Source organism: Heterocephalus glaber, unplaced genomic scaffold (assembly GCF_053883595.1).
Source record: "Heterocephalus glaber isolate CG9 unplaced genomic scaffold, H.glaber_assembly_v1.0 deba00000676, whole genome shotgun sequence".
NCBI lineage: Eukaryota > Metazoa > Chordata > Mammalia > Rodentia > Bathyergidae > Heterocephalus > Heterocephalus glaber.
In genome coordinates, this window is record NW_028258156.1 from 2,825,947 (window position 1) to 2,841,013 (window position 15,067).

Genomic DNA, 15,067 nt, shown 5'->3' on the forward strand with positions numbered 1-15,067 from the left:
GAGGGCCGGGGATTTGGCTCAGTAGTGATGCTGCCTCGCAAGCACAAGATCCTAAGTTCTATCCCTGGTATCAAAAAAAAAAAAGGGAAGCGACATCATCAAGATGGCAGAATAGGTAGCCTCGACCTTGCTCCCCCAAAGAGACACCAATTTAACAGTCCAAAAGAGCCTTTGCCAAAACGTCAAAAACCAATTAAGCAGTGGCAGTGACAGTACCTCAGGCAAAGGCAAAGTCTAGAGCAGCTGCACTGAAAAACGTAAGAGCAATTTCATAACAACCACAATAGCCCTCCCCCTATGCTGAGACAATGTAGCAGGAGCAAGAGAAAGATCCAAGTCTGCACCTTGTCCCTTAGGAAAGAAAAGAGTGGAAACATGCATCTAACATTCTGGCTTTTCAGGGGTCTGTGCAGGTTTTTATCTTTGCTGAGCCAGCATACTCTCTAGGCAGTATGGATGGAGAACAAAGGACTGGTCCATGCAGCTTTCTGCAGCACATAAGAACCTGCAATACCACAGGAACACACCAGAGGGAGAGTACAAACTCCTGAAAAAGGAATGGTAAATCTCTCCACTTGAGAAATCATACGCAAAAAAACCAAAGACGACGTCTTCCAGTAAAAGGTTTAAAGGGACCCCAGAATCACTAGACAATTTGGAAAAGATTTTCCCTATATAAACCAAACCTGGAAAAGCTGAAAGAGGTAGATGTTTTATCAAATGCACAAAACAGCAAATAATAATAGGGCAAGTGAAGAAACAAAAGACCCAAAGGAACAAAATAAATCTTGACAAATTAACCCTAAAGAAACAGTAATAAATTATCTGACAAATAACTCAAAATAATCATCTTTAAAAAGCTCTGTGTACTATTAATCACAGGTAATCAACTAAAGAAAAATCACACAACCATCACTAAAAAAAAAAATCACACCATGAATGAGAATAAACAAGCGATAAAAACTAAAAACTCAACAAAAATTCTGAAGCTGAAATATACAATAACTGAATTGAAAAATTCACAAGAGGGTTTCAAGAGTTAACTTACACAGAATAAAGAATCAGTAGGGCCGGGGATTTAGCTCAGTGGTTCCAGCACCTGCCTCGCAAGCGCAAGGTCCCAAGTTTGATCCCCGGTACCAAAAAAAAAAAAAAAATCAGTAAACCAAGTCATTTGAAATTACTGAGTCCAATGAACAAAACAATAAAAGAATGAAGAAAAATAAAAGTTAATCTTATGGGAAACCATCAAGCAGACAATATACTCATGAGAGTTATCAAAATAAAGAGAAAGGAGGAAAGAGTTTATTTGTAGAAATAATAACCGAAAACTTCCAAAATCTGATAAAGGAAATGGACAACCAAATTCAAGAAACTGAGATAAACCCAAAGAAGCTCACACCAAGATACACTAGTTATTTATTCATTTATTTATTATTTTTTTATTTTTTTTGGTACCAGGCATTGAACTCTGGTCCTTACGCTTGCAGGCAGGTGGCGGAACCACTGAGCTAATTCCCCAGCCCAAGACACACTATTAAATTAACAAAGTCAAAGAAAATCTTGAGAGAAGCAAGAGAAAAGTAACTCACACAGGAGCTTCTATAAGATTATATGCAGATTTCTTAGCAGAAACATTAACTCCAGAAAGGAATCCTGCAATACTGTAATGGTGGTGCTTAACTGTAGTACAGAACTTATTAAATAAAAGCATAAAAAATAACTATAAAACTATGTTGAAGAGTATAAAATATAAAAAGATGTAACTGGTAACAACATAAAGTGGAAGGAAGAAGCAAAGAAGTAGTTTTTGCATGCAATCAAACTTATCAGTTTAACCACTTAACAGCTTATCCTGAGCTGTGACTCCAGCAGTACATACTATCCTAAGCATCACTCGGGCAGGTGTCATTTCAAATAGTCATTCTAGTACAGAATAAATTTGACAAAACTGTCGTTTTTATATTTCCTGTTATATTATCTTATGAAATTAATAAAAATATGCAATTTTTGTTCATCCTTTATTTAAATAATTGGACTGCTAAGTAGTTAAAATAAAGTATTAAATTATATTTTGTATAACCCCATGGTAACCACAAAGAAAATACCTATAGAAACACAAAAGAAGATAAAAAGGAAACCAGGAGTGGTGGTGCATGCCTGTAATCCCAGGACTCTTAGAGACTGAGGTAGAAGAATCTCAAGTGTGAGCCTAGCCTGGGTAACTTAATGACTCTGTGAGACCCTATCTCAAGAAATAAAAAGGGGGGACCGGGGATTTAGCTCAGTGGTTCCGGCGCCTGCCTCGCAAGCACAAGGTCCTGAGTTCGATCCCCGGTACCAAAAAAAAAAAAAAAAGAAAGAAATAAAAAGGGGCTGTGAATGCAGCTCAGTGGGAAGGCCCTAAATTCAACCTCCAATACCACAAAGAAAAAAAGGAAAAAAGGGAGAGGCAGGAAGGGAAGAAAGAATTGAAGGGAATGGAAATGAAGCAAAAGGAAGGGGGAAAAGGGAAAAGAAAAAATGACAAGGGAATCAAAGCATGTCACTATTTTAAAAATCAGCAAAATACAAAAATCAGGCCTGAGGATGTAGCTCAGTGTTGTCTCACCTGTTTGGCAAGTGCAAGGTCCTGAGTTCGATCCCCAGTACCACAAAAAAAAAAAAAATCAGCAGGAGAGGAAAAAAAGGAACAAAAACTAAAATGATACACAGAAAACAACAAAAGTAACAGCACTAAGTCTTCTATTAGTATAGACTGTAATATTTAAAATGCATTAAACTCCATCAAAAGGTAGAGTAGCTGAGTAAATTAAAAAAAAAAAACTATAATCTTTTTTATTTTTGGTACGAGAGATCAAACTCGGGTCCTTGTGCTTGCGAGGCAAGCGGCAGAACCACTGAGCTAAATCCCCTGCCCCCATATTCTATCTTTAAGAGACTCCTTTAGACAAAATCTGAAAGTGAAAGAAGTAAAAGATACTACTTGTAAGTGGCAACCCAAAAGGAGTGGGGCGGTCATACATATTCAGACAAATATATGAGATGTGATTAAAAAATACAGTGACTGTAAGGTGTTTTTAATTCATTACAATAAATGATTTACTGCCTGTCATTAATCTCCTTCAAAATACTCCCTCCATTTTTTGAACACACTTATCCCAATGAACTTGCCACTTTCTAAAGCAGTTTTGGACATTCTCTTTCATGACTGTCCAGTTGCATTGTCGTGGCTGCCAAAATGTCTTGAATCAATTCAAATGTTTGCATTTCTTGATCATTTGGACTTTGGAGAAAAGCCAGAAGTTGTACAGTGCCAGATTCAGTGAACAAGGCAGGTGAGGACAAACTGTAATGTTTTTATAAATCTGCCTTTCTGATAGATGGCACTTGGCAGTAGCACCGTATTTTTGATCATACCTCATAAAGACACAGAACTGCTTCAGAAGGTGGCAAGAATGATGGGATAGGGCCGGGGGTTTAGCTCAGTGGTTTCGCTGCCTGCTGCGCAAGCTCAAGGACCCGAGTTCGATCCCCGGTACCAAAAAAAAAAAAGAATGATGGGATAAATGTGTTTAAAATGAGGAGGGTATTTTAAGGAGTATTAATGGCAATGTGCCTTTTACGGTAACAAATTTATTTAAACATTCAACACAAATAATGACAAGGTGTCAATTCATCAGGAAGATATAACAATTGTAAATATTTATGTACCTAACAGACCACCCAAATATATGAAGCAAACATTGACAGAATTAAAAGTAAAGAGAAACAAATGCATAGTAATAGATTTTAATAATGGACAGCTCAACCAACACAAGATCAACAAGGAAACAGAGGACTTGAACCCTACAGACCAACTGGACCTAACAGACATACAGAACACTACCCAGTAACAATGAAAAACATATTCTTTTCAAGCACACAGGAAGTATTCATTACGACAGATCATATTAGGCCATGAAACAAGTCTTAGCATGTGCTACGCTGTAGCTCAGAGATACAGAGCTTGCCTAACATGCAGAAGACCCTGAGTAAAATCCCCAATAGTGACCAAAAAAAAACCTGGAAAATTCACAAATATGTGGAAAATCAAACAGCATTTTAACCACAATGGATTAAATAAGAAATCACAAGAAAAAATTTAAAATATCAAGAAAGATGAAAACAACACACAGCTGAGTGTGGTGGTACACACCTGTACACATAATCCCAGCACTCTGGGAGGCTTAAGATGGAGGATTTTAAGTTTGAGCCCTGTCTTGGCAACTTTTCAAGACCCTATCTCAAGAAATTACAAAAGACTAGTGGTGTAATTCAGAGCAGAGGCCCTGGATTCAATCCCTAGTACTGCAAATCAAACCAAAACAACAACCTAAAACTAACGGGTTGCAACAAAAGCAGTACTAAAGGAGTTTACAGCAGTAAACGCCTACCTTAAGAAAGACTGCAGGTCAACCACTTACATTTATGTCACAAGAAACTAGAAATAAAAAATCCAAATTTAGCAGAAGGAAAAAAAGAATAAAGATTATAACAGAGATGAATAAAATAAAACAAAACAGAACCAAAAAAATCAGAAATAAAAGACTTGACTTTTTGAAAAGATCAACAAAAATGATAAACCCTTGGCCAACAAAAATAAGGAAGGAATGAAAAAGAATACAATTGATGTCAAAAGAAACACAGACAATCATAACAGCCGAGCATGCTGGTGCACACCTGTAATCCCAGCACTAGGGAGGGTGAGGAAGATTGCCAGGAGTTTGAGGCCAGCCTGGGCTACAAGTGAGTTCGGGGCACTGAACTACATAGTAAGACCCTATTTCAAAAAAAGAAAAAGCTACTATGAATAATTCTACACCAGAAATTGGATAACATAGAAGAAATGGGTAAATTTCTAGAATCTATATATAACCTACCAATCATGAAGAAAAACATGCAGACAGACCTAAAACCAATAAGGAAACTGATCGGTAATCAAAAACCTCTCAATGTACAAAAGCACAGGACCAGACAGCTTCACTGGAGAATTCTACTAAACATTTAAAGAATTAACACAAATCCTCCTCAAATTCCTAAAAAAAAAAGTACAGAGGTGAAAACATTTCCAAATTCATTTTGTGAGACCATTACCCTCATACCAAAATGAGACAATATAAAAATACTGCAGACAAAAATCCCTGAATATTCATATAAAAGTCCTCAGCAAAATCCTAGCAAACTAGCTGGGTGTGGTGGTGGATGCCTTTAGTCTTAGCACTAGGGAGGCTGAGGCAAAAGGATTGTATTGACCCTACATGGTGAGACCTGTCTCAAATAAACAAAAAATATGGGTAAACTAAATTCAACAACACATTAAAATGATTACACACCATGATGAAGTGGAATTTATTCTTGAAATATAGCTCAGAATATAAAAATCAATTAATATAGTATGCCATATTAACAGAAGGAAATGGAGGGGGCCACATGATCATCTAAAAGCAGAAAAAGCATTCAACAAAAATCATTATCCTTTCATGATAATTTAAAAAATATCAAACTAGGACTAGAAGGAAATAACCTCAATATAAGAAAAGCCACAAGCAAAACAACACAGCTAACATCATACTCAGCGACAAAAAACTGACAGCTTTCCCACATAACATCAGGAACAAGGCAAGGGTGCCCTTTCACTGCTTCTATTTAGCTACTAAAAGTCCTTGCCAAAGCATTTAAACAAGAAAAATAAATAGAGCACATACAAACTGAAACGAAGTAAAATTATCTTTTCACAGATGACATGATCTCATATATAGAAAACATACAATACGTAACCTACTATTAAATTAAGAAATAAACTCAGAAAAATTGCAGGATATAAAATTAACACAAAAATCAGTTGCATTTCTATATAGTACCAATGAACCATGTAAAAGGAAAGTAAGCAAATAATTTCATTTATAATACCATTAAAATAATTAGGAATAAACTTGAGGTAAAAGACTTGCACACTGAAAACTATAAAAGAAATTATAGAGGATATTAAAAAATGGAAATGTAAGTTCATGGATTTAGAAGATAATATTGTTAAAATGTCTATACTATCCAAAATGGTAATCCCCATCAAAGTCTCAATGGCACTTTTTGCAGAAGTAGAAAAACAAATCCTAAAATCCATACAGAATTTCAAAGAACCCGAAATAGCCAAAATAATCCAGAGGAAGAAAAATGTTAGCAGAGGCTATTGTAACTTTCTACAGTAGCCCACGCTGCATTTCCCAGGCACAACATGTACTTTTATTTCTGCCTTTTTTTGGTACCAGGGATCGAACTTGGGACCTTGCGCTTGCCAGGCAGGTGGCAAAACCACTGAACTAAATCCCTGACCCTCTTTCTGCTTTTATTCTCTCTTTACTCAGCCCAATCTCACTCTCCAGAGCCAGTTTCTCTCCTACTCTTCATTTTTACTTTCTCAAATAAACTTGGCCACTGATAGGAAAAATTGCTGGAGACCTTATATTTGCTGATTTCAAAACATATACACAGAGCTACAATAATCAAGACAGTATGGTGCTGACATAATGACAGCCATTATAGACCAGTGTAACCTAATAAAGGGTCTAGAAATTAACTTTCACAAATAAGGTCAAATGATCTTCAACAGGCCAAGACTATATAATGAGGAAAGGATAGTCTCTTTTAGCAAAAAGTGTTCATAAAACTGAACATCCACATGCCAAAAAATGAAACTGGATATTTACCTTATAGAAATAGAAAACTTCATTCAAAACAGACTAAAGATCTAAACCTAAGACCTGAAACTATACAACATCTAAAAGAAAGCAGAGGAAAATCTTTATGACATTGGATTTGGTAATGATTCTTGTACATGATACCAAATGCACAGGTAGCAAAAGGAAAAATAAGTAAGTGGGACCCCATCAACATAAAATCTATGTAGCAAAAGAATCAATGGAGTGAAAAGACAAACTGTGAAATGAGAGAAAATATTTGTATTTTCCATATATCTAATATAGGGGTAATATCTAGATAAAGAATTCAGCTTGATTTAGCCATTCCACGATGTACAGATATCAGACAATATTTTATACCACAAATGTATACAATTATCAATTCAAAACGATCATTAATTCAAAAAAACTCCCACAATTCAACAAAAACAAAAATCTAATTTACAAATGGGTAAAGGACTTAAATAGATATTTTTCCACAGAAAACATACAAATAGAGGTCTGGGGATATAGCCCAATGATAGAGAGCATACATGTAGGTTGCACACAGCCCTGGGCCACAAACGTGATGTTTTTTCAGTACTCATAAAAGAAGTGCAAATCAAAATTAAAACCACAATAAGTTAACATCTCACATCTGTCAGGATGGTCATTATGAAAAAAAAAGAAAATAGAAAACAAGAGTTAGGGAGAAAATGGAGGAACTGGGATGTTTGTGCTATGCTAATGAGAATGTAACACAGTGCAGCTGTTATGGAAAATTATGGAGGTTCCACACAAATTTTAAGACAATTATCTATGATCCAGCAATCCTACTTCTGGGTATACAGCCAAGAACTGAAAAGAAATTGTAAGAAAAATTTGCACATTCATGCTGACTGCGGCATCACTCACAACAGCCAAGTAGCAGAGGCAACCTAAATGTCTATCGAAAGATAAATGGCTAAAGAAAACGTAGTGTATACAATGGAATATTCTTCAGTCTTAAAAAAAAAAAGAAAAACAAAACAAAACCTTATTGACACACGAAGAACCTTGAGGACAATATACTAGCAAAATAAGCTAGTCACGAAAAGATAAATATGGTGTGATTCCACTTACACAAAATATTTAAAACACTTCAAACTCTTAGAAGCAGAAAGCAAATAAATGGTGGTTGCCAAAGTAGGAGAAAAAAGGAGTTTTTAACTTTCAGTTTTGCAAGATGAAAAAATGTTACAGAGCTTGTACATTACAAGGTACATGTAGGTAACAGTACTATATTGTACACTGAATGGTTAAGATGGTTTATTTTATATTATGTGCTTCTTTTTACAGTAAAAAACTAAAAATAAAAAAGATGGTGCAGCTCGGCATGGTGGTGCATGCCTGTAATCCCAGCACTCAGGAGGCTTAGACAGGAGGATCACTTCGAGTTCCAGGCCACCCTGGGCTACACAGTGAGTTCAGGGCCAGCCTGAACTACAAAGGGAGACCCTGCCTCAAAAAACCCAACAAAATAAATAAATAAATCTTATAAAAAAAGAAAGATGGTGCAACCTGATAGTCCTAGCTACTGAGGGACTGAGACAAAAGGTCTGCTTGGGCCTGGGGAGAGGGAGGCCAGACTGGGCAATATCAGAAGGAGGAAAGGAGGGAGGAAAAAAATTGCTTAAAGAGATGCTCAACAGTATGCTTGGTTCTTGCTATGTTTTCGATAACTGAATCCCAATAGCTCAGGCTGCTCCTTATTGGTAGACTATAATGGTAACTTACACTTTCCTTCCTCAATTGCTTAAATGCTGGCAACCTATCTCAGAGAATGAATCCCTGTGTTTTAAGGTGGCATGTCTATAATCCCAGCACTCCAGAACATGAGGCAAGAGAATCACAAGTTCAAACACAGCCTGGGCAACTTAGCAAATCAGCGATACCCTATCTCCAACTAAAAAATAAAAGGGGGCTGAGGATGCAACTCAGTGTAAAGGCTACACTGGTTCAATCCCCAGTACCACTTTAAAAAAAGAGTGTTATTATATCTATGCTGGACGGTTACACCAAAAACAGGTATGTAGAAAACTTAACTGGCCAACAAGTTAGGACAAGATACAACCCATCCTTGAATATATTAAGTCAGAATTAGAATTATGTTTCAAGCCCCTTCTGAGGTTGGAGAACAGAGCAAAAGTTGTTAAGTCATCCTGGGAGGGCCATGTTTACATACATGAAAAATAAATGTAGACGCCTCTCGATCTGGAAAGATAGAAGAACAGGCAGCCTTCTTTGGGATGGGCATGTATTACAACTATGCTCCCACATGAAAGTACACTAGAGTGGACCACACTGGAAGAAACACAGATAACAGACATCTAGAAATTATGTAGGAGTCCATTACAAGAATAATAAAGAAATTTAATTAGGGCCGGGGATTTAGCTCAGTGGTTCCACCGCCTGCCTCGCAAGGGCAAAGTCCCTAGTTCGATCCCCAGTACCAAAAAAAAAAAAAAAAAAAAAAAAAAAAAATCACAAAGTATTCAAACCACAGGTTGTTTCTCTCAGTTTTACTTCCCTGGTCACTTGGCAGAAATTTAATACTCAAGGCCAGGTATTTAGCCCAATGGCACTGTGCCTGCCTCGCACTGTACCTGCGTTCGATCCCTGGTACAAAAAAAAAATTTGATGCTCAATGTTGTAGGACATTGAAATGAAAGGGAATTTGCCTTTTAGTCCATTAACAGTTATATATACATACACACACACACACACACACACACACACACACAGAGAGACAGAGAGAGAGAGAGTCAGTCTTTCTATGTAGTTCAGGCTGGGCTAAATGTGTGTAATCCAGCAGCAGCTACTATGTGTGCATGTGGGTGTGTGGACTGGACCCAGGGAAGGCCTCTCATGTGCCAGGCAAGTATTCTACTGCTGAGCTGCACCTTCAAACCTCTAGCAGCTACACTTACTTTCTTCTATTTTTCTGCTTAGCTTATACAGATTGGACAACCAAAAACTCAAGTCTATTAAAATCATATGTGTTTGGGGCCAGGGATTTAGCTCAGTGGCTCCACTGCCTGCTTCACAAGCACAAGGTCCTGAGTTCGATCACCGTACCAAAAAAAAAAAAGAAGAATTAATACTGTATAAGGGTAGTATAAGCTACTTACAACCTTTTAAACAATATAAAAAGTACCTACATGAACACATATTCAGAAAGTTTTCTTACCTTGAATATACCAACCCAGTCTTTTGCATGTGGATGGATATACGGAGTTAAAGTATAATGACATTCCAGGTGTGCATTAGGAAGATAACTCTTGGCCACATTTTGAAAGATGACATGGGCAAAATTGGAAGTCTGCAGTGGGACATCTTGAAAGGATGTCATTATGAATCTGAAACAAGTAATTCATACAAGTTAAATGACAGCAGCTAAGAATAAACTCATACCTTCAAAATATGTGTTTTAATTCAAATTTCATGGATATTTACATGTCAAATATGGGGAAGATATATATATACCTTTAAATATTGGAATTTTTCCTTAAAATGTGATTAAATATAAAAATACAAACTGAATTTAGCGACTTAGACACTGTCTCAAAATAACAGTTGAGGATGTAGCTCGGTGTGAAGGTCCTGGGTTCCATTCCCAGTACTCCAAAAAAGTGAGAAACAACTACAGTTAGTATGGCTTCAGAAAATTACTTCAGAAAATGATTCAGAAAAAACAAAAATTCTCAACTCTCCTGGAAAGCCAAGCCATCTAGGCTGGGTCTTGCTAAATTATCCAGGCTGCCTCCAATTTGCAATCCTCCTGCCTCAGCCTCCCTTATTGCTAGAATTACAAGGTGTTCGCCACCAAACCGGGATCCAGCCCTCTAATTCTATTCCAAGCAAAAGCAAATGAACCAGGTGTTCCAGTGCATATGCTGCCAATATAAACCTGGAAGCCAAACAGAAATAAGTAGTTATAAATCAGTATTTTATTGGCTAATGGTCAATTAACTTTTCCTTTCAATGTAGAACTCTTGAATTTTACCATTTTCCTCCCTAATCTAGCCCATCCTATATTTCTCTTCTCCCTAGGTTCAAGGTCTTTTTGTTTGTTTGTTTTTGTGGGGCTTTTTGCCTTTTGAGACAGAGTTTCCCTATGTAGTTCAGGCTGGCCTTGAACTCACTACATATCCCAGGCTGGCCTCAAACTTGCATCAATCCTCCTGCCTCAGCCTCCCTAGGATTAGAGGCATGTGCCACCACACCTGGTGGTTCAAGGTCTTATAACTGAACCTGATGACACCTTCTCCATGTCTGCATTCCCAGCCCAGTTTGAAATCCCCTGAACTAACATTTCTCAACCCTAGTTTCACATTAAAATCATTAAGAGCCCTTAAAAAAAAAAAAAGAAACAAAAAAGCAGGATAACTTTTTGGGAGTGGAAGCCAGGAACAAGTAAATTTATTCCCACTCCCTCTCTTCCAGTCTCTCCAAGTAATCTTAATCCTACATGCAGCCATGCTAAAAATCAGTACTCTAGAAAACCACTACACAGATCCAACTCAACAATTTAAGTCTCCACTGCCACCTGTCCTTCATTTCCATAGATTCCTGATACAGCCTGTTTTCTTGAGCTTCTGATGCAAGTTTGTTCAAATCTCTCAAACTACGTAAAATATCAACTGGCATACTTCAAATAGCTCAGCCTATCTGTTCTTCTCTATCTATTCCAATTCTACTCTTTTATTCTGAGTTTAATGATCCTACCTTGTCTTCTACTATTCAGGTACCCTTTCCATGTATTTACTGATTAAAAATAAAAGTACTGGAGAATGGTGCCGCTGCCTGCCTCACAAACACAAGGTCCCGAGTTGAATCCCCAAACCAAAAATAAATAAATAAAAGTATAGTATCAATGAAATATATACTCTTGAAAATCTAGTAAGATTTTGTAATTTTGTATATGACTAGTTTGGTAAACACAAAGCACTAGATAGCAGATGAATAGTAAAAATGGATTATAAAAATTGCAAGTTATAAAAACTGCAAATGTTTTCCCTAATTTGTGCGCTACATCTGAAAAAAAGGAAACTGGGGATTTACTCAAAAAAGCAACCTACAGAATATGTCACAGGTTTGATACAATCTCTGACTCCACAGTACACTGTGTGTAACTATATGAAACTATGACTCTGACCTATGTCACTTGCTTCTGAGTCATTATCAAGAATTCCTGTAATAAGGAGGAAAAGCACAGCAAGATTTTGCTAACCAAATTAAATTACTTCACAACTCAGTGAAGCTTCTACAGAGTAGGATTTGCAGTATTCTATTCATGTTTTAGCAATTATTAAGAAGCCTTGTCACTATGAAGAGTAAAGTAGTTTGCTTTGACAGCTGTTTTTCTTTTGCAGATCTGTTTGAAATACTAAGGCTTTTTCTTTTTGGCAGTACTGGTATTTGAATCCAGGGCCTCACACACACTAGGCAAACACTCTACTTCTCCAGCCTTTTATCGGGGGAGGCAGGCCTACTCTGCTAAGTTGCCCAGGCTAGACTCTAAATTTGCAATCTTCCCGCCTCAGCCTCCTAAGAGTCTGAGATTATGGCATGTACCTATCACCACATCCAGCAGCAAATTTTTGAAGTTTGTAGTATATAAATAAGCACATTAGAAAATAACAGTATCTTCTGAAATTCCCTCTGCTTCTATAATGATCAATGTTCAATAAAGCTGAACAACACATTGGACATCTCATAAACAGATTAACACTCATGAAGCTACTGGGATAGAATAAATCAGCTAGCTGTCTATAATCCTAATGCTTGTAAGGATTCTATAAGGTAAACAGTACATCAGTAACAATATTTTGCTTCTGCACTAACAAAATGGCTTTATTACCAGCAACTCTGTTATCATAGGACTTAACTGTGACTATTCTCTACCTAGTAAACTAAAGCCTTCATGAAAATGAAAAGGAAGCACTTAAACACTGAGGAACTTTGCCTAAAATAACTGTAGAGTTCTATTTTGTTTCTTTGAGTTGTCTGAGCTAATCTAAGCTCACAGGGAGGATACCATACTAAAGCAGTCACTAACAGTCTCTTTTCAAGTAGCTTCTCAAAAAAGGAAAAAAAAAAACTTTGGGTTTTTTTGGTACTGGGGATCGAACTCACAACCTTACGCTTGAGAGGCAGGCACCTGAGAGGCAGGCGCTTGTGAGGCAGGCACAGTGCCACTGAGTTAAATCTCAGGCCCGAGAGTTTCTTTTTAAAAATACTACAGATAAATGGGTGTGGTAGCTGAGGCGGGAGGATCACAAGTTCAAGAATAGCCTGGGCAATTCAGCCAGACCCTGTCTCAAATAAATAAATGGAGGAGGGGAGGGAGCTCAGTGGTAGAGGGCTTGTCTAACACTTATAAGACCCTGAGTTCAATCTCTAGTACTGCAAAAAAATTTACAAAATATAAAGTTAGAGGGCTGGGGATTTAGCTCAGTGGTTCCAGCGCCTGCCTCGCAAGCAAAAGGTCCCAAATTCGATTCCCCGTACCAAAAACAAAACAAAACAAAAAAAATAATAAAGTTATAAGACACCAATAGGAAAAACTATAGCTAAATCAATTAAACCAACCTCTTCGATATATCAAAACTGGGTTAAGTGAATCTGTAATATTTGTCTATGAAAAAAGTTAGTATTTAGGTTTCTTTGAGAAAGCTATACAGTAAAGAAGAAATAAGCTGACTGAGAATAAGTTTCCCCTTTTTAATTAAAAGTAGTTTGAAAAAAAAATTTTTTAAACTTTGTTTAATGATGAAGCTTTCTTAAAAATTTAATGTTGTTTCCTAAAATAAACTAAGTCAACATGGCTGTACCTATTTGCTTATAAAACAAGGCAGTGGACTTCAAACTTTGCTTAATCTGTTACAGCATTTATTTTTAAAATCCATAATCCAACCTTACACTTTTACTTCGTTGAAATTTTTTAGGTATAAAATAGGGGCCATCGGGCTGGGGATTTAGCTCAGTGGTTGTGCCCCCTGCTGCACAAGCACAAGGACTTGAATTCAAACCCCAGTACCAAAAAAAATAATAATAATAAAATAAAATAAAATAAAATAGAGGCCAGGGATTTAGCTCATTGGCACCGTGCCTGCCTTGCAAGTACAAGGTCATGAGTTTGTTCCCTGGTTCAAAAAAAAAACAACTAAAACAGTAAGTAGGTATAGATGTATATTTGAAAATAAACATGCAGATCTTAAATGCATCAAAAGGGACTCAACAGCCAGGGATTTAGCTCAGGGGTTCTGCTGCCTGCCTCGCAAGCACAAGGTCCCAAGTTTGATCTCCGGTACCAAAAAAAAGGGGGGGGACTCAAAAAATATGCATCATATCATATAGTCTTTACTGATGAGTATGTGTGAAAGAATTCTGTTGTTTTAAATTCTATAAGTACATATTGTTTTAAAAGACCATATTAAGACCATAAAATCTTATTTTTAAACTCTCCCCCGATATTCTGTATTTGCGATGATTATAAGTCTGAAGAGGAAGAAAGTTTGCAGTAATCCCACCAGTAAGCCTATATCAATCTCCAACACTTCCAACTACTGTATTTGAAAAATGTCAATGCTATAACTGTAAAAATATTTTACAAATATCATTCCACTATCCTTGCTATTCTTTACTTTTAAATTACACTACAGCTTATAGCTATTTAAAAAAGTAACATAGATGAATGTATTCCGAAAATAATTATATCATTCATCAACCCCTTTTAAATTAGTTTTTCAAAATTCTACTTCCTACACCATTCTTCTGGTTCACTCCTCCCACAGGTAAGAAAGAGCGAAGTGATGGAATAGTTTATAAAAACACTAGAATTCACTAAGTATGCCAAAGCACCACACACACACACCTGCCAAGGCCCAGGGAGGAATATGCAAAGTCACTGCATCACCTTGTGGTAAATGACAGGAAGTGTAGCTTCACTAACACCCTGAGAAAAAGTTCAACCCTCATCTCAGCTGGAAAGGAGAAATACAGCCCCTACACAGAAAGGGAAGGGCAAGGTGCAGCTTTACCACACAAAGAACTTCCCAGTTTGTATAAGGTGCAGCCCCAGAAACAGATGTACAGTAAGATGGCACACCAAGGACAAGTCAAATTTTCCAGGAAACAAAGGGCCAGACACATTTAGCTGGGAGGCAATGTTCGAAATGCATACACATACTGGCTATAGTGCCCTTTTCCAGGTTTCCTACAGTCCCTAAAATTCTAATTCCTCTAGAATCCCTTCATGTGTGCCATACTATAAACTAAAAAGTCTTTGGTCAATTTTGTTATTTTGG

General features: G+C 37.0%; 1 protein-coding gene across 1 annotated transcript in view; it reads right to left on the reverse strand.

Annotated features, from left to right (window-relative positions):
- Nucleotides 1-15,067, reverse strand: part of Tax1bp1 (Tax1 binding protein 1) — an 85,535-nt gene that overhangs the window by 66,499 nt on the left and 3,969 nt on the right. The window contains exon 2 of the mRNA XM_004839499.4: nt 9,946-10,114. Within this exon, the coding sequence (XP_004839556.1) occupies nt 9,946-10,107 (162 nt within the window). The 5' untranslated portion in view covers nt 10,108-10,114. The remainder of the gene's footprint in view (nt 1-9,945; nt 10,115-15,067) is intronic.